The 12,369-nt window shown below is 39.8% G+C and overlaps 1 protein-coding gene across 1 annotated transcript in view; it reads left to right on the top strand.

Annotated features, from left to right (window-relative positions):
* The window catches only part of SBF2 (SET binding factor 2), a 483,108-nt gene that overhangs the window by 429,004 nt on the left and 41,735 nt on the right, over positions 1–12,369 (top strand). Inside the window, exons 32-33 of the mRNA XM_065403329.1 lie at positions 1,776–1,960; positions 5,351–5,527. Of these exons, the coding sequence (XP_065259401.1) occupies positions 1,776–1,960; positions 5,351–5,527 (362 nt within the window). The remainder of the gene's footprint in view (positions 1–1,775; positions 1,961–5,350; positions 5,528–12,369) is intronic.

Below are 12,369 nucleotides of genomic sequence, written 5' to 3' on the forward strand. Positions count from 1 at the left end.
TTTTTATCATTTTATTTATACAGGAAGCCTCAGTATTGGGTTTTAGTGAGGACTTTTTTCCTTCTTTTTTATTCTTTGTATCTCAGGGCCAAGATTTTCAAAGATGACTAGATATTTTCAGTTCCTCAGCTTTTAGGTGTTCTGCTTCATAGATTTATAAGCAAGAAGGGACCGTTATGATCATCTAATCTGACCTACTGCATAACATAGGCCATAGAATTCACTTGGTAACTTGAACACCAAACTTGAGGCACTTGAAAGGGATTGAATATTCAGAAAGTGCTGAGTTTACCCACCTTCCGAAAATTAGATGCCTTTAAATTACCTCAGGTTGGGCATGAGAAAACTGAGGCATTCAGAATTACTAGTCATTTTTTTAAAATCTTGTCCCAGATTTCTAGCTTGGTTCATTGAGGCACAGAATCACATAAATTAGCGAGAGAAAATATTTATTAGGTTATCTAGTCCCTCTCTCTGCTAATGCAAGGTTGATCACTACTGTATATTTACTGCTGCTTTCTTATATGGAGGTGATATGGCTCGTTGAAGGCCACACAGTGAACTAGAGAGAGAATTGAAATATGATCCCAGGATCTTCTAGGCACCACCATCACCTTTGCTCTAACCACTAGACCAGTGGTTCTCAACCACGGTTTCGGGGCCCCCTTGGGGGCCTCAAGCAGGTTTCAGGGGAGTCTCCAAGCAGGGCCAGCATTAGACTCACTGGGGCCTAGGGCAGAAAGCCAAAGCCCCACTGCATGGGACTGCAGCCCGGGGCCCTGAGCCCACCCACCTGGGGCTGAAGCTGAAGCCTGAGCAATGTAGCTTCATGGGGGCCCCTGTGGCATAGGGCCCCGGGCAGTTGCCCTGCTTGCTACCCCTACCGCCAGCCTTGGCTTTTAGATTCAGAAAAAAACAGTTATTGTGGCACAGGTGGGCCATGGAGTTTTTATAGCATGTTGGGGGGGCCTCAGAAGAAAAAGGTTGAGAACCTCTGCACTAGACCATTCAAACGTCTGTCAAAATGTAATTGTGGGGCATATGCCCAAAACAAGGGACGTGCTTAAAATCAGTGTAGGCATGAATATTTAAATACTAAACTTCATAAGATAATCCATGATTGTGGCTTTAAATACTGTAATTACTATTATTCAAGCTCAAATATGGAATAACATCATGAAGTTTAATATTTGGATTGCTTATGCTGATATTAATTTTAATTACAGTAAGAAGTAATGGGGCACTCTGTTATTTCATATGAGGGACTTTCAGTTGTTGAGGAAAAACCTAATGTGATAGCAGGCTATTCCTAGTAGATAAGCTCCCAAAACAGGCCTGAAGCAAGGAAAGCTATAGAAATTTGTCCATAGTACTGAAAAGATCACTTAGCACTTTCATTAAATGCATATTAATTATTTGCAAATTGTAATGCATCTCAGAACCGTGTATAGATTTTTATAGCAAACACTATTAATACAGAACAATGTTTATCAGTCTGTAGAGTATTAAATGTTCGACTAGTTTTGATTAGGATCTCACGTATTTCTGTACTGTAGTTTAATTTGGAGCATTTTAAATGTGGAATTATTCCAATTTGGGATTATTTCTTTCCAATGCATGATATTTGTTCCATTCTATAAATAATCCAAATGATATGTGCAAACACCTTACTTTAAAAAGTATACTTATGTATGCATGCTTCAGTGTGTGTATTCTACAAAACTTCATTTGTATGAGAGAGAGATTGTTTTGTAACATTTTTAATCTTTGTGAAGGTGTATGGGCAAGTCTTCGTTCTAGCAATCGATTTATCAGCACTCAGGCGCCATTCATTGATGTCGGTGCAAGACTAGCAGGGAAAGATAACACAGCGTCATACAGTAACAGTTCATTTTTGCAAAACCAGCTTCTGAAACGCCAAGCTGCCCTCTACATATTCGGAGAAAAATCTCAGTTAAGGGTAATGTCTATCTTCCTTATGAATTAAAAGAATTTTTGTTTGGTTGGGTTTAATTTTTTTTATAGATAAATAACAAAAGAATGTTCTAGATCAGTGGTTCCCAGGTGCTGGAAGCGGAGGCCAGTACGTCCCTCGGCCCGCGCCGCTTCCAGCAGCTCCCATTGGCCTGGAGCAGCGAACTGCGGCCACTGGGAGCGCGATCGGCCGAACTTGCGGACGCGGCAGGTACACAAACCGGCCCGGCCCGCCAGGGGCTTTCCCTGCACAAGCGGCGGAACAAGTTTGGGAACCCCTGTTCTAGATACAACAGATGGGTAACTCTCATAAAGTATTGGCTATGCAGATACATATCCACATTTTTATTGTCTTGTTATGTACTAGGTTGCTGTGTACAATATATTAATATTTAATACAATATAACCCAGCACAAGATAAGGTAATCCAATGTGTATTGTCAATGTTGCAGTGGATCACAGAGTAACATATTTCCCTTTGTGTTCATTTATATTTTAGAATCATTAAGGGTCAGACTCAGACAAGTTGGGAGATTTTGAAATAAAAAGTAAAGCTGACATAGAGGAAAGTTGATAGATTTCAAAATAGCCTACTTTGGGAGTATGCACAATGTTGGAGGAATGGAAAGCTTTGCGTGAAAAAGCAGAAAATTCCACTACTATCCCCAGAAATTTGAGGCAGACAGTAATGTTTGGAAGATCTAGGTAGTGCCACCTTTCTGGTAGCTACAAACCTCCACCTGCATATTTTTCGTCCACACTTTTCATCATGAATGTAACTCAGGCACCCTCACTTAAACACATACCAGTATACCACTCTACATCTCCTTCACCTTGATGACAATTCACTTTCCTTAGCACTGTCCCTACTTTCCATTAATCTAACTTGTATACCAGCATGCAGTCCAGTGCATTCAATAATAAAACTAAAAGATTAATGCCGGTGAGAAAAGCCTTTTTTTAGCTTTGGAAAAAAGTTTTGCTGTTCTGATATTGAGATTTTAAATGTTTTTTTCTTTTTTAAAAGTACATTTTAAAAAGACAAAATCATGAAAATTATAGACTGGCATTTGACCATAGTAAGCAGTCATGACACACTATACATAAAAAGATATAATTATTATAAGAAGCAATATAGCACGATATTAAAGTAAATCTGAGGAGAACTAAAGTACATCCCATGGTATATAAAATCACTTAACTTAAAAGATTATTTATGTTGAATTATCTTTTAGACATGTCATGAGCCATATATTTCTTCAGATTTTGAATCTTTAGGACATCCACTACATGTTCTTTTGATATTGAAGCTCATAGAAACAGTGGTCCTGATTTTAATGTCATACAGTGATTAATAGATTATGGTGGGCCAACTGTCATTTATCTGTATCTGTGAGTAGAGAGCTGTTTGACTTTGGCTTTTAAATTTAAAAAAATATATACTTTTACTGCTGGTCAAATTTAGCCTTAGGCTTTGAAGTGTTTGCCAAGTTTTTGTTGGTTACTTGCAAAATATTGTAGAAGCTGCCAGGGCCATAGTAAAGTTAACTGAGTACTTGATGCCATTTCTAATGTTAGTTCCCCTGAGAATCTGATTTATTCCATTAAATACAGCATTAGTTTGATTAGGTTAGCAGAAAAATGAAAAAAAAATGGCCAGTATATCTCATTTTCCCTGCTTTCCTCTCAGCATCATCATATTATCATTACATTTTAGCAGTGTAAAGACAAGCCAGATCCTCAGGTGGTGTAAGTTAGCCACATTCCATTGACTTTACAGTGGAGCTATACCAATTTACACCATCTGATAAGCTAGCCTAATGGGTCTGGGTTTCTCATTTTCCCAGCTTTTTCAGCCTGACACCCTGTGAGACCTCTCTATTTATCAAGTGTAGAGAGTTGCAGGCCCTATTTTAGGTATGTCAGAGCAGCTTCTAAAGAAAATTAATCAGACTTTTCCTTTCAAGGCCTTCAGTAATGCCTATTTGGTAAAAGTTATTTCTTCTAGTTGTATTTTCCAGGTCATCATGATTTTTTTCATAATTCTCCAATCTGTTTTTCAGCGAGATAATTTCACCCATAAAGTCATTAGTTTCAGTACCACTTTTGAGTAATTCATTTTCTAAGTATGGTATGTGGAATTTAACATCAGGCAGCCCTCTGAAAAGGCCACAAATATCTTCTGAAATTGTATCAAGTCTGAATCTCAGATATTCTCTCAGGTCTGCTATGTGTTGAGCTAAACTTTGTATAGATGCAGCAACCTCAACTTGCAATGACTGTTTAGGTGAGTCTGCTGCCCTGTATCTTTTGTTGTTGTTTTTTTAACCACAGGAATCCATCTTTAATTCTTCTTACTTTATTCAGGAAGTTAGTTTTAGCTTGACAGAAACTTTCTTTTCTTGTCTGTTTACAAAAAATGGTTTCAAATGAACTGGTGTGGGATGGGATAAAAAATGAGGCAGCCTTCTTACCAATATGTCCCACTCCCGAACCCTAAGCTTTATTACTCACACATTTTAGATCATATTGAGAGAAAACTCAATGTTTATATATTGAGAGAGAATTGTGGTGTGAGGGCAGGACTGGGACCTAGGAACTTCTGAATATTAATTCTGGTTTGGATACTTAGTCTCTTTGTAGCCTTTGACAAAAAATGTCTTTTCTTCAAATTCCTCATCAGTAATTTGAAGCTGGAAAGTGCTTTATAAATACCAATTACTATTATTGCAGATGTGCTCTGTACCTGCACACTACAGGTCTTGGGCTTTTCTATCAGAAGAGTCCAAGAAGAGTAGATAACCTTGCATACCATCAGTTAGAAGTGATATGTCTAGGTATTCTAACAGACAATCATCTACCATTAAATTCCCTTGTCTTTGGTGATTTAAGTCAAAACCTTCATTTATTTATTGAACTTAATAAATAAAAAGTATTAATTGCCCATTCCGATTGAAACAATTACTTTATAATCAAGCATCAAGCTCTTGAGTTCATATTTATCAAATAATAATTTTATTTTTTAATGATACTGTAACTGTTCACAGAAGTCCAATGTCATTTCAAAAGAGTTAGGAAGGTCTACTAAATGCCAACTTTATTTTACTATTCACATAGAATAGAATAGAAGTATCTAACATCCATTTTTATTGCAGGTGGTGGATGGAGGGAGTATATTTTGGTATCTTTTGCAAGGGTTTTGTAAGAATCATTTTGTACTAGGCAATTTCTTATGGAAAAAATGAAATGTAAATTGTGTTTGGAAATTCTTAGCAATAAAGCAATATCTTTGAAAGCATCTTTTCTCACATAGATACTTTGCATGAAGAATATGCTTGTCCGATGAATAATGTGTCATTGTCTTATTCGTCCACAGGGCTTCAAACTTGATTTTGCTTTGAATTGTGAATTTGTTGCTGTTGAGTTCAGTGACATCCGACAGGTGAAAACTAGTTTTAAAAAGATGATGAGGGTTTGTGTTCCCAGTACTATTCCTACAGATTCTGAAGTAACATTCCTTAAGGCACTTGGTGAATCAGAGTGGTTCCCACAGGTAATTCATATGGCAGATGCTTCTAAAATTTATATGTAGTACTGTTTACCCAGAATAAATTCTGATCTCTGCTGACAGAGAAATATGTGTTGTTCTAACCAACAAACCTTTCTCTTTGTTCCTTGTAATTACATTGCATGAAATCAGTTATATCATTATATAGACATTAACTATTATTTTAATACAGCATTAGGAGTTACTGATGTGAGATATATTTGACAACTAGACAGTGTAATTCATTGTACCTTATAATGTGGAACAAAATGCCAGAATACAAATTAGCTTTTTTACTGTCTATATTAATTTTTATGGCCTTGATTGCATAAACTTTAATTCTTCTGTTTCCTATTAAAGTTAGATAAAAATACAAATGTAGAACAATGAAATAACTATGCAAGGTGAATAATAAATTGGCTATCTTATTTTAACTCGTATACCCATTCTTCATATCTCATCACATCTCATCGCTGTGTGCTAATTCTGCATTTCTGTATATACCTTCATTTAATAGATAAACTAGTCTATCTGTGAGCTATTAATAGTCAAACATGGAGAAGCTCTCATATAAAAGTCCTTCAGTGCAATTGGTATTTTGAGAAATTCTCTACTAATCTCTCCCTTTCCTTCCTCTTCCCACACATATTCACACAGAGATTAACCAAATAAAAATATGATTAGGGATGTCTTTTGCAGGATTCAAGTGAGTGGGGTTGTGGTAAATTAAGCTCTTTGTAAATCATAATAAGTATGAACATTTTTGGACAACTAGATGTTATGTTAAGAAGCTATTGTTGAACAAATACTCTTAAAAATATAATAAAACAGGATAGATCCTTTTTATTATGATAGCCTCTCAAGGAGAACACTTGCACTAAACAGACAGAGTGAATAATGCAGTAGCTCTGGAAATTAAACACCAAGGCCCATATTTTTGCCTGTCCTGTATAGCAGTGCACGGGGGGATTCCTTACACCTCCTTACTCCCTTGTGTTTTTGCACTATGCCAGCACTTCCAATGTATGGGAGATAGTTGGCTTCATAGAGCTGCTGCGTCCACCCCCTTGCTCAGATGGGTGAAAATGTGGGAGAGGGTGGAGCCTTGACTCCTCCACCCTGCCAACATGCTCAGTAGCATAGTTACACCAGCATGTTGGGGTGCATATGCAGTACTCTGGATATAGATTTGTCAGAGCATGTTCCCTCCTTGAAGAAGCAGGGAGATAGGGAGATTGTGTGAGTCACAGTGTCCCTTCAGCAGTGCTCCAGGTGCACAACAATGATGTGCTTCTCTTGCTTTGGACTAGATCATAATGTCACACATTAGCCCTAATTCAGTATTAAGACATTTTCATGGTGCTAAACTAAAATAATATACAGTATGATTATAAATACAAACTGGAAAGCTAATGTTAGTTTATATTTAATTTGCTATTTTTTAGACCATGCCTATGAGAAAACTCAGATCTTCATCCTGTAGATTTGTTTTTTAGTATACAGGATGTTCCTCGGCTGGAGAAGAGAGAAATAAATTACACAGTTTGTGTTTTAATCCTGTTTTAAAAGGTTGAATGATTCTTTAAATGGAAGTACATAAATAAGAAAAAATGAAGTGTACTACAGTATTTTATTAAATTAGCATAATGCACATTAGATTCAAATTAAGAAATTTAAAGTAATAATGTTGTGCTTTCATTTAAATATATTCAGCTTGCCGTGTGGCTCCTTTTATTTGAAAGATAACGTAGGCTTCCAGACAGCTACCCTAATACTTATTGTTTGATGGGCTGTTCAATTGTATCTATTACACGTTTCAGTTGCAATTACAGTTATAATTACAATTATTTTCTAAATCCTTAATGACTATGTGAGCATTGAAAGAAGTTGGGCATTTATAATGAGGATGAATATACTTTTTAATCCTCTTCGAGTGATTCCATACACCTATTCCACTGTAGGTATGTGCACTGGTGTGGAGAGTTTTTCCTAGCGTACCTATGGTGCAGTCATGCGTGCATCCTGCCTTTCCTTGTGCCCAGACCCAAGGTATAAAGGGTGGAGCCACCCCCCTCAGTTCCTTCTTAATGTCGGTGGTTGGACATTGTTGTTATGCATTTAGTACGCCCTCTTGTCATTATAGAAAACAAAAACCCTGCATATACTTTGTTATAGTTCATAGTGTTTAGTGGTAGTCATTCATCCATTTGGACTTTTCTTTATTTTATTTTATTTTATTTTGTTTCAATATCTAATTGTACTAGTTTGTCCAAGCAAACTTTGTCTCGGTAGTAGGAGAGCTTATGCCAAGATCTCCTGGCTTCAAACCTTGGTCCAGGTGTCACAGGCGATGCCCATTAATACCCCTCACTCTCACTGTTTGAGATGCTTGGCTGAGGACCACATAAGGAACCAGTGTCTGGTCTGCCACAGATTTAAATCAAGGACGAAGAAGCAGAGAGAAGTGCACCTTCAACACTATTGCTTGGAATCCACTCTTTGCCTGGCATCAGATCCCATTTGGTCTCTGCAGGGGAGCTCATCCAGCACTCCCCTTGCCTTGCCATCTGACAGAAATCTTCACCAGAGCTGTCTCTAAGGAAGCACAAGTGCCCTCTGGCTAGCCTCAGCCTGGGACTCATCTCATAATGGCTGTCATAGACTGGAGTTGTTGGCTCCAGTGCCTACTATGGGACCATGGAGATAGGCTGCTGTCTTCAGGGACTGTGAAGGATCCAGCACCTCTTCTGAGTGTCATACAACCTCCTCTCTTAGGGCAGGTCTACGCTACCGCTTGAGTCGATGTAACTTATGTCGCTCATGGGTGTGAAAAAGCCACCCCCCTGAGCGATGCAAGTTACAGCATGTAAGCGCTGTCTACACCGGTGCTATGTCAGCGGGAGATGCGCTTCCATCTCTCGCGGAGGTGGAGAAATTATGCCGACAGGAGAGCGCTCTCCCATTGGCATAGAACGTCTTCACTAGACACACTACAGCGACACAGTTGCATCGATGTAGTGCTTCTAGGGCAGACCTGCCCTTAGTATCAACAATGCCAGAGGCCTATGCAGCTGTCTTTCAGTACTGGATTCCCCATTTACTCTAGGGCAAGGTCCTCTATCAGTATCAGTGCAAACTGGGCAGACTTTGGCACTGGCATTAGTGTCTGCTTCAATGCCCTTGGTCTCAGGGATGGTACCGTCTTGTCAGCATTGTCAACAATGGTCTCTAGGCCTCCAATACGTATTCAACAACGTTTGGTACCAATAGCTAGAAAGACACTAATGCTGCCACCAGCTCTGTTGTCTTGGTGCAGATCTTGGTACCAGTCTCCAGTGACTCTTCCCAGTGCTGCTCCACCCTGGTCTTCAGAGTACTCGTACTCCTAATCAGAATCAGAAGTGGGTTCTTACACTTCCCACTGTAAAGAGTCCAGGATGTCATTGAGAATCTGATGGTATTCAGATGGAGGAAAATCTTCACAAACTTGTTTATATTGTACACCCAACTACAAGCAGGGAAGGGAGCCCTCCCTCTAAACTAGGCAATAATGCAGCCTATTAAGTCACTCCAGCAAACTTCATTCTCCGTATCCCCTGTAGCCAAGCAAACCTAGTGAAATATCAGGTTCCTTCCCAAGGTTTTGAACAGTTTTAGTCGCATCCTGTACCAGGTTCACTGGTGGTAGCTGGAGTAAATGAAAAGCATCGCCAAAGTCAGGCTAAGGCTACCCCAAAAGAAAAGGATGCAAAAAAGCTAGACTTTTTTAGATGGAAGTTTTATTCAGCTGCTGATTACAACTTAGAATTGTCAGCCACCATGCCCTGTTGACTTGGGAGGCAATGTCTAAATTTATAAATAAGTTGCCAGAAGACTCTAGGGATGAATTCCAATCCATCTTAGCAGAAGGTCATCTGGTCTCTTGATTGGTCCTGAAGGCTTCCTTGGACGCAGCAGACTCTGCTGTGAGGGTCATGATGAAGGCAGTAACTATGCACCATTCATCATGGTTACAGTCTAGATGCAACCACAGAGCACAGAGGAGGAGGCCTCCGCCTTCTGCTTCCTCAGTTGCTTTTTCCAGGCAACCTCAGGCCTTGGAGCAACGTTTTACTCCTCTGTCAAGAACAGCACATCTACCAGCTCGGATTTCCGTGTTCCTTTCCCTTCCTTTGGGAGCAAGTTATTCCATGTCCTACAGGCATAGCAAACCATCACTTCAGACAAGTGAGTACTAAGCATGATGGACTCAGCATATATATCCTGCAGTTTCCTTCTATTTCCTCCCCCACCATCTGTCCCTTTTCAGGGACCCATGTCATGAGTCTGTTCTAAAACAAGTTCAGACTCTACATTCCTTTGGAGCTACAGAGGAAGTGCCTTGTCTGCATCAAGGCATGGGGTTTTATTCCTGGTATTTCCCTAATAGCCAAAGCAAGAGGGGTTCTCGGGCCTATTCTAGACCTTCAAAACCTGAATAGATACATCAAAAAGTTGAAGTTCCACATGGTTTCCATTGTGTCAATTATACTTCTCTATATCCAGGTGATTGGTATGCTGCCCTTATCTTACAGATGCCTTTTTCTGTGTGGCAATCCACCCTGGCCACAGAAGGTTTCTGAGGTTCATGGTAAGAGGAGGAGATAACCAGTTCACCATATTTCCCTTTGGCCTATTGTCAGCACTGAAGGTTTTTACCAAGTGCATGGTGAGAGCAGCAGTTTATCTCTGCCATTGAGTTGTCTAGGTATATCCATACTTGGACAATTGGTTGGTACAGGGCTGCTCCAGCAGCATATATCAAATCCTCCATTTGTTCAGCTGCTTAGGCCTAATAATAAACAGAAAAATCAGTTTAATCTCCATTTCAAATAAGAGTTTATTGGTGCAGCCCTAGACTCAACTTCACTCAGGGCTTATCTTCCCCAACCAAGGTTTCTGGCTACACAGGACTTCTGTGCAGCATTCAAAGAACAACCACAAACTACAATACAGAGCTTCCTCAAGCTTGTATGGTGCATGTCTTCCTGTACATATGTGACCCAACATACTGGGATCCATCTCTGGGGTATGCAGACATGGCTAAAGTCAGGCTACTGCCCTCACATACACCATCTGTACAAATTGGTATGCATCACAGGCAGAATGTCATCATCCCTGGATTGGTGGATGGACCAGAACAATGTGTGCAGGGGAGGTCCTATTCTTACCAACCGTCTCCTCTGTGATTTTGGTAATGGATACTACTTCTTTGGGCTGGAGAGCTCATTTGTGGGATCTGCAAGCTCAGGGCATATGGTCCATTCATAAGGTCAAACTACACATAAATGTTCTTGAATTGCATGCAATATTTCAAAAGTAACAGCAGTTCCTGCCATACAATCAGGGCAAGACTACACAGGTGCTCACTGACAACACCACAGCTATGTTTTACATAAACAAGCAAGGGGTTATCAGGTCAAACAACTTTTGTCAGGGGGCTGTAAAGCTGTGAAATTTTTGTATATAGAACTCTATAACTCTCAAGGCCTCACACCTGCAGGGAGTTCAGAATTGCCTGGCAGACCAGCTAAGCAGATCATTCAGCCTTGATCACGAGTGGTGTCTCAACCCAAGAGTAGTAAGATCAGTACTTTGGGTGCAGGGAATTCCTACAGTGGATCTGGTTTCAGCTCAGCAAAACAGGAAATGTTATAAATAAGATACAAGAAGTGGGTGCAGCTTAGGCCTCATCCTAAATTCCTATCCAAGGTACTATCTGACTGTCTCCTAAATCAGCCAATATACTTACTGGTCCTTTTTTACCGTAAGTCACGTGCTCATGAAGATGAACAAAAGCTGTATACTCTAGATGTATGCCAAGTTTACCTAAATAGCACTAAGCCCTTTCTTCCCAACTCTTTGTTTCCTATGTGGAAAGAATGAGAGATCCTCTTGTACTGGCACAACAACTCTTTTTAAATGGATTGCCAGCTGCATTGCTATGGTCTATACTGCTGAAGTTTGATGCCTCCTGTGAAATTGTCAGCACATTCAATTAGGGCACATTTGGCTTCTGCTGTCATGGGAATCATAGGGTTAGGAGGGACTGTAAGGGTCATCTAGTCTAACCCTCTGCCAAGATGCAGGATTTGTTGTGTCTAAACCATCCAAGACAGATGGCTATCTAGCCTCTTCTTGAAAACCTCCAGTGAAGGAGCTTCCACAACCTCCCTAGGCAGCCTCTTCCATTGTCCTATTGTAAGAACAGTAGGAAGTTTTTCCTGAGATTTAATCTAAATTTGCTATGCTGTAATTTGAACCTCTTGCCTCTTGTCCTGCCTTCTCTGGCAAGAGAGAGCAACTTTTCTCCAACTTTTTTATGGCAGCCTTTCAAGTATTTGAGAACCACTATCATGTCTCCCCCTTAATCTCCTCTTTTCCAAACAAAACATACTCAGTTCCTTCAGCATTTGCTCATATGGCTTGCATTCCATCCCTTTGATCATCTTTGTTGCTTGCCTCTGGATCCTTTCCAGATTCTCTACATCCTTTATATACATTGGTGATCAAAATTGGACACAGTGTTCCAGCTGAGGCCTGCCCAGTAGAGTGGTACTATCATCTCCCGTGACTTGCATGCTAGGCCTCTGTTAATGTAACCTAAAAGTGCATTTGCTTTTTTGTAACATCATCGCATTGCTGACTCATGTTGAGGTTGTGACCCACCACAACTCGCAGATCCTTCTCAGCAGTGCTGCTGTTAAGCCAATTATCCCCCATTCTGTATTTGTACATTTGGTTTTTCTTCCCTAAGTGTAGCACCTTACAATTATCTTAGTTGAATTTCATTTTGTCGTCTATAGCCC

The sequence above is a fragment of the Emys orbicularis genome, chromosome 4, assembly GCF_028017835.1.
Source record: "Emys orbicularis isolate rEmyOrb1 chromosome 4, rEmyOrb1.hap1, whole genome shotgun sequence".
Lineage (NCBI taxonomy): Eukaryota > Metazoa > Chordata > Testudines > Emydidae > Emys > Emys orbicularis.